This window comes from Mus caroli, chromosome 1, assembly GCF_900094665.2.
Source record: "Mus caroli chromosome 1, CAROLI_EIJ_v1.1, whole genome shotgun sequence".
Taxonomy (NCBI): Eukaryota; Metazoa; Chordata; class Mammalia; order Rodentia; family Muridae; genus Mus; species Mus caroli.
The window spans coordinates 161,847,638-161,858,303 of record NC_034570.1 but is presented as its reverse complement, the minus strand read 5'-3'; the positions used below and the strand labels follow the sequence as shown (position 1 = coordinate 161,858,303).

The following is a 10,666-nucleotide window of genomic DNA, read 5'->3' as shown; positions in this document are numbered from 1 at the left end:
CTGGAAAATGAAAGATTAGAACAAATTTTTCCATGAAAATGGAATCAAGAAGAGAGTAGTCACCCTTCTATCAAAAAACAAGCTTTAAGTATTTACCAAAAAAAAAGAAAAAAGAAAGAAAAAGAAAAAATTCTAGGTATAAGTAGATCTAAAGAAGTGAAAGACCTCCGTAAGGAAATTTACAAAATGTAATGGAAGACGTTGGAAAGAATAAAGGAATAGATAGACATACCATATCCTTGGATTTGAAGAACCATTAAAAGCCATATCAAAATATCAATGATATTCTCCAAGGAAATAGAAAAAAAAAAAAACAAAACTATGCGAATGCATACATAATCTACATGCGGGTCTGGGCATATGAATGCAGTTATGCCAAGCAACCAGAAGGGGGCGGCAAATTCCCTCTTTATGCTGGGCGTTACTCTAGAGAAGGGTTTCCTGACTTCAGCCCTAAATATTAAGGGCCCAAGAATACCTGGGTATTGGGAGGGAGTTTGTGCTATGCATCACTTAGCAGCATCCCTGGCGTTTGCCCACTAGATGCTAGTGGTACCCTAGCCTCAGTCATAACAAACAAAAATGTCTTCAGACCTTGCCAAATGTCCCCTGAGGGAAAACCGTCCTCATTGAGAAGCACAATTCTGGGCACTGGGGTATACTATGAGGAAGAGCGTCAAGACCCCTTCCCCCACCCCCACCCCATTTCCGTAAAGCTCACATTCTGGTTGGAGTGCATGCNGTAAACAAGCAGAAAAATAAAACAAGACTTCTCAGAGAAGACTGAGTGCCATGATTTTAGATTTAAAAATAAAAATAAAAAAGCATTTTAATTTGAAAGGTGACACCAGAGCACCTGAGGATTTCTTTAGATTGAGAAAACCTCCGTGCTAGCCTGTGCCTTAGTGAGAAAGCTCTGTAGCCAGGGCAGAGGCTATCAGAAGAGCATTTCCAGGACATGAATCAACTAGTTCAAACCCTCTCCGGTAGAGAACCCAAGCAGAGGACACGAAACTATTGCAGACTGTTTTTTTTTTTTTCAATCTTGGGAATTAAACCCCAGTCCTCATGGCAGGGGGGTGGGGGGGCAAGCTCTCCTCCCCTATGCAGAACATCAGAGATAAAACAGCCAGGACTAGGGAGAGACATCTGGTCATGGGATTGGCAGCGTTGGTAAAGAAATAGACACGTGTCATAAAGCTTCAACTCCTAGAAATGTGGCAATGCCCTGTAAACTATGGAAGGAAGAGGGCAAGGAAACAGATAACACTGTAGAGNGCATCTCAGTGAGTGGGTTGGAGGAGAGCTTTTGATTGGCTGATCCACAGGAAGTTAGATGTGTTCCTCTCAGATAACAGGGGGTGAAGGGGAAGATCTGAGGCACCCAGGGCTGATAATCGATCAGCAATATCAGCTACACGAAGAGTCAAGAGTAAGGTCCAGTCAAATAGAAGCTGTGTCGATGACATGTAATTCCTCACCCTTGTACTGAGCCAAAAGCTCTGGGGGCCAAACTCCATCCCACACAAGGCTGAGATGATAGATGGATCCTGGGTATTTCACAGGAAAAGATGGCACGAGCAGCCAGCAGTGCCAGATCTAAAGACTCTGAGAAAAGAACTGGACAGCTTCTCACAGAATCAGACTCTATGGGGCAGGGCAGGATTTCAGATAAGGAAAGGAATTCTGATGAAGGAAAGGGGCGAGATTAACACAGAAGGATGCAAGAGGAGTGACTGAAAGGCAGAACCACCCAGCATCGTTGGCTGGGGCACGGATGCATCTTACTAGCTCAAAGGCAAGGTTGGAAGTTCAGCCACTGTGCCATTCAATGAGGATGCCTGGGTTGCTCAGTGCTGGTTCGTATGATTGTCTCCCTATACCTGTAGGTAGTGTTTTTATCATTTTTATTTTTAAGAATGGAGTCATCAGGAGCATTGGGTCATGGTTTCCTTGGGGTTACTATTGCTGTGTCATAACACCATGCCCAAAAGCAGAGGGAAGGGTGTATTTCACTCCACAGTTCCTTAATAATAGTCCATTATCAAAAGCACTGAGAGCAGGAGCTCAAGCAGGCCTGGAACCTAGACATAGAAGCTGGTGCAGAGACCATAAAGGGGCGCGGCTTACTGGCTTGCTCCACAGGGCCTGTCCAGCCTGCTTTCTTATAGAACCAAGGACCACCAGCCCAGGGATGGCACCAACTCACAATGAGCTGGAACCACCTGGATCCATCACTAATTAAGACAGTGCCTCACAAGTTTGCCGACAGCTGATCTTATGGAAGCATTTTCCCAATCCGGACTCCCTCCTCTCTCATGACACTAGCTTGTGTCAAGTTGACCTAAAAGTACCTATTATAACTGACCCCTTGTCAGGTTTACACATAAGCACATTACTTTTCAATCAGAGTCGTTCTCATTCATCCCCAGGATGGCATATTAATATTAGTATCACAATAATTAGTATTACAATATTAGTATCATAATAACTTTAAAGATCCCACCATCCTTACAAATTCAAATATGTTAAAAGTTCATTCTCTTTAAAATATTCAATCTCTCCAAAAATCCAAAATCTCTTTTAAAGGTTTCATCTTTCAGCTGTGTGCTCCTAAAAAAAATTGAAATTAAATTAAATACTTTCTTCAAGACTGAAGAATCTGGGCACAGTAACCATCTGAATAAGCAAAGCCAAACTCCAACAGTGTCGATAACTAAACCTCCAGTTATCTGGATCCACTCACGATCTTCTGGGTTCTTCCAAGGGACTTGGGTCACTTCTCCAGCGCTGCCCTCTGCAGCACACACAGCTTGATTTCTAGGCTCTGGCTGGCTCAGCTCCACTGCTACTGCTGTTCCTGGTGATTACTCCATGGCACTGCCACCTCCAAAACTCCTGTTGTCTCTTGTTACAACTGAGCTGCACTTTCACCAATAGCCTCTAGGGGGCTCTATTCAGGGACTCCAGCCCTGCCACACAGTGCTGAGCCTCCATAGCTCTGTCATAGCCCTTCATGCCTTCAAAAACCAGTACCACCTGGTGACTCCTAGGCTACCAAGCTTGGTTACCAGAACAAAGTACAACCTCTGCTGCTTCAGCTGCTACAGGTCGGGACATAAAGGTATAATGATGTTGGCACACAAGAAGACTGTGCCTTCCTCTGCACCAGGGTATAAAAATTGTCTGCTTAGAGCAAGTGGTTAGATGCTGCCATTAGAAGAAAACCTCAGAATCAGCCTAGTAGATGGAGAAAGGAAGAGGGCGTTACAGGCAAAGCAACAGCATGGACCGGGTGCCAACACTGGTCTAGGAAGAATTTTAGCAAAGCTTTCTCCAACATGTTTAGAAAGTGGAAAGGTAGACATGAGTTTAATTTTTAGGTATCTGAAAAAACTGTGAGAGGTAGCGCAAATATCTAAGGATGGTAATCTAAAAATATACACACAGTACAATAAATAATAATAAGTAGAGCACTGTGTAACCAACAGCAGATCAGAGATCCACAGAGAACACATTTCTCTGCTATCACACAATTAAATACGGACAATACAGAAGCAGTATCCTTAACTACACTGTTAGTTCTTCAAAGTCAAGAGTGGGGCCAGGTGGTGACGGCTCACATCTTTTTAATCCCAGCAGTTGGGAGGAAGAAGCAGGTAGACTTCTAAGTTCAAGGCCAGCCTGGTCTACACAGTGAGTTTCCAGGACAACCATGGCTACACAGAGAAACTGTCTCAAAAACAATCAAACAAAGAAACAAACAAAAAAAAACAGAAAATAAAGCAAAATATTAATAACTAAACAAAGTGTGGGATCTGTAGCCCTCATTGCTGCTACACTGTACCGAGGGCACTGACTAAATTATACAGCTATATTTTATTTCCAGGTAAATAAACTGAATGAGTTTATATACCTAATATGGCTTTGTCTATAAATACAAGAAGGCTAAGGGGGCTAGCAAGATTACTCAGAAGTTAAAGGTGTATGCTGCCAAGGCTACACCCTGAGTTCAATCTCCTGGACCCAGGAAGGAAATAACCAACTCTCAAAGATTGACTTCTAACCTCTACTTGTGCATGATGGCTCAGGAACACACACATACACACATATATACACACACAAACACACACTAAAGTAATTAATTAAAATACATATTAAAAAAAAAAAAGAGGACCTAGGCTGAGGATGTAGCTCAATTAGCAGAGTGTTTGCACTGAAGCCCTGGGTTGGACTCTCAGCATCACATGATACAGGCATGGTGGCTCACATTAATAATTCCAGTACTTAAGAGTTGAAGGTAAGAGTATCAGAAGTTCAAAGCCATCCTCAGACACATAACAAGTCTGAGATCAGCCTGGGCTGGTGAGACCCTGTCTAAAGGGTGAGAAGGTTAGGCAACCCCACAGATATCTTGACAGGTGTTGGTTTGGCTTTTTCAGATGGGAGAAAACTAAGAGTGGGAAGCTAGTACTGGCCCAAAACAGAACAATGGGAGGTAGGAACCACATTCTCTCCACAAGACTGTGTGCAGGAGCAGACAAGGTGGGAGACACTGGGGAATTGTGGGTAGGATCGAAAAAAATCCCTAACCAGGCTTCCATTTTCTGAAAGGCTTTCAGCCATCAGCAGCTGAACAGCAATCTTGGAAAGATGATTACAGTTTAGTATCACCTATGGGATGATAAAGACCCCACAGACCAGGAAAAGGAAGGCAGATGGACTTGGGCCCACGTCCCACCAATAGCTAAGAAGCTATTCACAATTGATAGCTACCAGGAAAGGGTATGTTAACCACATCCCAGAACAGGACCTGTGTTCAAGAGTAGCTGACCAACACTGTGTGTGTGTGTGTGTGTGTGTGTGTGTGTGTGTGTGTGTTGTTATTGTTGTTGTTGTTGTTTTCTCGAGAGAGAGGGTATGTTGGCAAGTGCAGGAGAATCTGGGAGGAGGTGGGAAAGTAGAAAGAACTTGATCAAAGTATAGTGTATGAAATTCTCAAAGAATAAATTAATAAATAAATAACTTCAAAGGGAGAAAAGAACTCGGCTAAGCTCCGAGGCTGTGAATCTTTCTGAGCCTGCTTTCTGCTGGGTTTTCTCCTCCAGGTCTCCACATTGAGTTGGTGAGCATTTCATGCAGGAGGCTAACAGGGGGATCTGAGCAGAAGACAGGAACTGTGAGAGACAGAAAACCCTCCCATCCCAGGGAGGTAGACGTTTTAAGGGAGCTTTTTAAAATGCTAATATGAAGAGATAATGAGAGAAAGGAAGAATAACTTCTCAAGTTCTTACATGCTCCCAGTGAGAAAGGGAACAAGACAAAGAGTATACAGATGATTGACAGTTCAGAAGGGAGGGGCTGCAGCCAGTTCAGGTGGTCAGGGACTCCACAGCCAAGGCAGTTGCTGCCGCTCACAGCCTTGGGGGCTCTTTTCCGGTGGTTTAGACAGGATGAGGTAAAATATTAAGTCTGTAGAAGAAAAACGGGGCCAATTTGATGGACTCTACTGCAGTTTCGGTGGGGGGCGGGGAGTGAGGACAGTTGATGAACTCCAGTACAGCTTGGCAGGGTGCTGGGTGTGCACCAAGGAGAAAGAATGGTCAATGGGTCTGACTGACTGACTTAGCAGGGGGTCACCCATGCTCCCACACCACAGCCATGAGTCAGCCCAGCTTTTTCCAACCAAGACTTACAGCTCACTGGAAGCTGGGAGGCTGAGTTGGGGGTGGGGGAGGGCAGGGGAAAATCTCTGATGACTGAGGCTTGGGGTGGAAACAGGGGTGGAGCAGTGGTGGGAGCAGGTGTATAATCCCACCAGCCTGCAAAAGAATGTTGAGGTTTTTTTCTCAGTTGGGCTTGTGCAAAAAGGTTTGGGAGCACAGGGTGGGGGTGGGGAGAGGGTGGACAACAGATTAGGTCAATGCTGAGAAAGGAATAGAGCCTGGTGAGCTCTTGGCATGACCAGCTAAGGCAAACTCACAAAATAATGAGTATCCTGCAGAAGCCACAGCCCACTTCCTCTTTAGCTCTGTCCTGACTGACCACAGCCTCTTCTGTCTGCAGGCAAGCTGATTGTCTCTGTTTGTCAAAACTATCCTGGCTATGTCGCTTCCCATTCCCAGTCCGCTCAAGTATTTGCTTTATCCAAGACAACTTCAGTACTATGCCTCTCACTCCCTGGTTTTCTTGCTTTTCTTTAGGCTATTTCTGTGCCTGGATTGGTTCACTTTCTTCGTTTTTCTAAGCTTTTACCACACTAAGACAGTCCCCCTGACTCCCCACCTAGAAGAATCCTCTCAGATTCCCTTTCAATGCACCCTAACTGACAATGCCAGGGTCTCTTCTGCCTTCCCTTGGAGTTGGTATTGTACACACCTGTTTTCCTGACTGGAAGATTTTCATGGGTAAAATCTAAAGGTAGGATGTAGGGACCTTGCCTCCCATGACCAAAGCTCTGTCTTACAGGACAGTCTAGAATATGAGAGATTCTATCTTTAAAAACAAAAAATTGACCTCAGCTCAACTGTTTCCTTGCTAAATTTTGCCTAGTTCTCATAACATAGTAAGGTCATTGTGAATATGATAATTAATTCATGACTGGCTCTGCTATAGGGGTTGCATGCAAAATGTCAAAGAAGTTATCAAGCCATGGCTTTGACCTTTTGCTTTGTGGGCTCTACATCATTGCAATTTCATTTCCTGTTCACAGGCCCTCAGAACAAAATGCCAGTTGCCTTGTGACAACTTGAAATCCCATGTACTAGATGGCTCAAGCATTGCTGAGAACAGTTAGACAACACTCACTACGAATATAGACACTTAGCCCCCATGATGTGACCTTGAAGGTGTACTGCTGTGTGACAGAAAGGCTCACGGCACTACTGTAAAACCATTTTAAAGATGCAGGTGCTCATCCAAAACAGAGTGAGCAAAGGATGGTGTAAGCCTGGCATGGAATTGTCTTATCTCACCCAGATGCACGGTATGCAGGGACTGGAAACTTCCATCAAAGAGATAAGCTACATAGACAAACCTCATGGAAATGTCAAGCAAAAGAAGTCAGGAGCCCATACCATGGGATGCCACGTACATCCAGGCAAAACTAATCTGTGAGATTTGCAGTGAGAATATTGTTTATGTTTATGGGAAAGACAGTAGACAATGAGTGGACATGAACGCACGATTGACCCAAAGTCACCTGAAAAGCAACTCACTGACACGTACACTTATGTGCAGATATTACACTTTAGTAAGAAAGGTTTGTCATCATCATTTGGCTGCCCCTGGGGTGACTTCTACTGAACCAGAGTCCCTTTGAGTTCTGAGCAAAATCTCTTCTTCAGGAAGAGATTCCTCCATTCATGCCTCCTTTGAGAGGAGGTGAGGTGACCAGAAGCTGAATGCAAATGAGTCTGGCCTGCTAGAGGGACTCCCTGGGTCCCCTCCAGCACAGTGACAAGTAGAAACCAGTCCCTGAGAAATGCAAGGCTCAACCCAACCCACCCAAAGTGGAGCAGTCTCTGTGCTGACTCGTGAGACCCCGCCTGTCCTTCCTTCTTTCCTCTGCCTTACCTCACCCAGACCCAAAGCATCCAGGAACTCCATACAACTCTCAGCCCATCCTTTTCTTTAGAATGGACATGAATTCTGTGGGGAAGGTGACAATGACAAGGCAGTGTTTGGGCAAAACTGGGATGGGATGAAGGAAAGAGCCCTAGCTGGTGATGAAGCCACTCCCAGAGCGAGAAAAGGGAAGGCTAATGCACACATTGCTCCAGAGAAGCCTTGCACACACATCGCTACAGTTTTCACACAGACTAAACTCTACCCACTTTACAATGGCCCTAGGGACCTGGACCACCTTCTCTAATGTCTCCTCTGGCTCCCCAAGTTCAAGGTGACTATCGAGAATGGCCTAATCAGGGGCTCTGACTTCTGATCTCCCTCACACACTCATGTACCCATGGGTCCAGGTCCCATCCCACACCAACACAAAAATCCTTACCTTGGCCCTGATGAGCCCTGAGGAGCAGAAAGGTTGTGAACAGGACAGCTTGCCCCAACATCCCCACAGAACAGAGCAGACTATAGGGGCCCTGTCTTCTCCAGGTGCTCAGATGTCAATAGGCTCTGCAGCTAACAGTCAGCAGGACACAGCAGAACTACCTCCCTGCCTGTCCAGCCACAGTTTCCTCAACTGAAGGCTGTTCACTTCTGCTGTGCACTGACAAGACCACCGAGAAAGCCTCAGTCCCTCCACGTGGGTTCCCACAAGCTAAGCTGCCTCCCGTGGGTGAGTGCTCAGAGTGCAGCACAGTGACTCGCAAAAACAAAAAACAAAAAACAAAACAAAACAAAACAAAACAAAACAAAAAACAGCTGTAAAACCCCAGACCTTGGTCCTTCTCAGCCTGGTGCTGAATTCTCAGTGGCTCCCACAGGGTCTGAAAAAATCAACACTCATTATTCCAGGCTGCCCCAAACCAACATATACCGTGGAAGCAGAAGTCTGCAGGAACTTAGGGGTAGGGTGGCCTGAGAAGAAGAACCCTGGGTAAGTGGGTACTAACGTGGAAGAGGAAGAGCATATGGGGTGATTAAGGAAGAGACATAACATTTAGACTTGCTGGAAAATATCTCATGAGCCCGGGAAGTCTGATCTCAAATGTTCAACATATGCAAACTGTGTTCCTCCTTTCACCCATCCCCAACCAAAGGATGTGAAACCCTTTGTGTGGTTCACCCCCTTCCATAGCTGGATTCATCCTGTAGAAGAGCAGGCAGCAAAGATCCTTTGAACACCAAGGAGGGGTGGAGTCAGTGGTACCCACCCCACCCGAACCCCACTCGCTCAGGACACTTTACTTCAAGGCCATAACCAGAAGCCAGGCCTCTTGCTCTTTTCCTCTTCTTTTCCCCTTAGCAACAAACATGTGTGGTTCCCCCAAGCCCATCCTCTCATTCCATCCTTCTATCTGTTTCTAGCCTGACCAAGACTGAGAAAGAGAGGTGTCGACTGGACAGGTGGCTACCAGCGGAGGCAAGCACAGATGCTCTGGACCAGACAGTCAATTTGGAGTCAAAGTCCTGAACTTGAACTTCAGCTCATCAACTTGCAACCTGTGTAGTGCTGACCAAATTGCTTTCTGAGTCCTCACAATCAACAGCATTTGGGTAAGCGAGATGGCTCAGTGGGTTAAGGTGCTCATCATCAGGCCTGCCAGCCAGAGCTTGTTCGCCAGAATCCTCGTGATGAAGAGGGAGGATGGACTCCACCCCTGACTTCCACGCATGCCCAAGTGAACACACACATTCACACACACAGTCACACACACACACACACACACACACACACACACACACAAATAAACAAATCTATGATCTTCCACCTGAAGATAAGCAATACATTGAAACTTGGCTTTTCTTCAAGATAGTTTTCAGGATCAAATTAATAGCTATCCTTGAGAGCTTGAATAGAAAACTCTGGAATATACTGGTGTGAAAATGCCATAATAAGGGCTTGAGAGATGGCTCAGCAGTTAAGAGCACTGACTGCTCCTCCTGAGGTCCTGAGTTCAATTCCCAACAAGTACATGGTGGCTCACAACCATCTGTTATGGGATCTGAGGCGCTCTTCTGGTGTGTCTGAAGAGAGCAATAGAGTACTCATATACATTAAATAAATAAATAAATATATCTTTTGAAAAAAAGAAAAAAGTGATAATAAAATCCTTTACTTTGATTCTTTTTTTTTCAGATTTATTTATTTATTTATTATATGTAAGTACACTGTAGCTGTCTTCAGACACTCCAGAAGAGGGAGTCAGATCTCACTAGGGATGGTTGTGAGCCACCATGTGGTTGCTGGGACTTGACCTCAGGAACTGGGGAAGAGCAGTCGGGTGCTCTTACCTACTGAGCCATCTCACCAGCCCAAAACCCTTTACTTTGTATGGTAATCTTTTTGTTTATTTTTATTTCATTGCATTGGTGTTTTGCCTGCATTTATGTCTGTGTGAAGGCATCAGATATTCTGGGACTGAAAATTAGAGACAGTTTTCAGCTGCCATTTGGGTGCTGGGAATTGAACCAGGGTTCTGTGGAACAGCAATCAGTATTCTTAACTGCCAAACCATCTCTCCAGGCCAAATACATTTTTGGTTTTGGTTTTGGTTGTTGTTGTTGTTTTCAAGACAGGTCACTTTATAACTCTGCCTGTCCTGAAATTCACTCTGTAAACTAGGCTGGCCTTGAACTCAGTGATCTGATTATCTATGCTTTCTGAGAGCTGGGATTAAACGTTCTGATTTATTTGTTTGTTTTTTGTTTATTATTTTTGACATAAAAGATCAATAAATAAATGAATGTGAATATTTGTGTCCCACCCTTCTAATTCACATCTTGAAATGTAACCAACTGTATGGTAGTATTAGAAAGTGTAATGTTGGGCTGGAGAGATGGCTCAGTGGGCAAGAGCACCAACTGCTCTTCTGAAGGTCCTGAGTTCAAATCCCAGCAACCACATGGTGGCTCACAACCACCTGTAATTAGATCTTTCACCCTCTTCTGGTGTGTCTGAAGTTAGCTACAGTGTATCTATGTGTAATAATAAGTAAATCTGAAGAAGAAGAAGAAGAAGAGGAAGAAGAAGAAGAAGGAGGAG

General features: G+C 44.8%; 1 protein-coding gene across 1 annotated transcript in view; it reads right to left on the bottom strand.

Moving 5' to 3' along the window:
• The window catches only part of Cd244 (CD244 molecule), a 23,385-nt gene extending 15,216 nt beyond the window's left edge, over positions 1 to 8,169 (bottom strand). The window contains exon 1 of the mRNA XM_021168309.2: positions 8,009 to 8,169. Within this exon, the coding sequence (XP_021023968.1) occupies positions 8,009 to 8,069 (61 nt within the window). The 5' untranslated portion in view covers positions 8,070 to 8,169. The remainder of the gene's footprint in view (positions 1 to 8,008) is intronic.
• Positions 8,170 to 10,666: the final 2,497 nt, after the last annotated feature.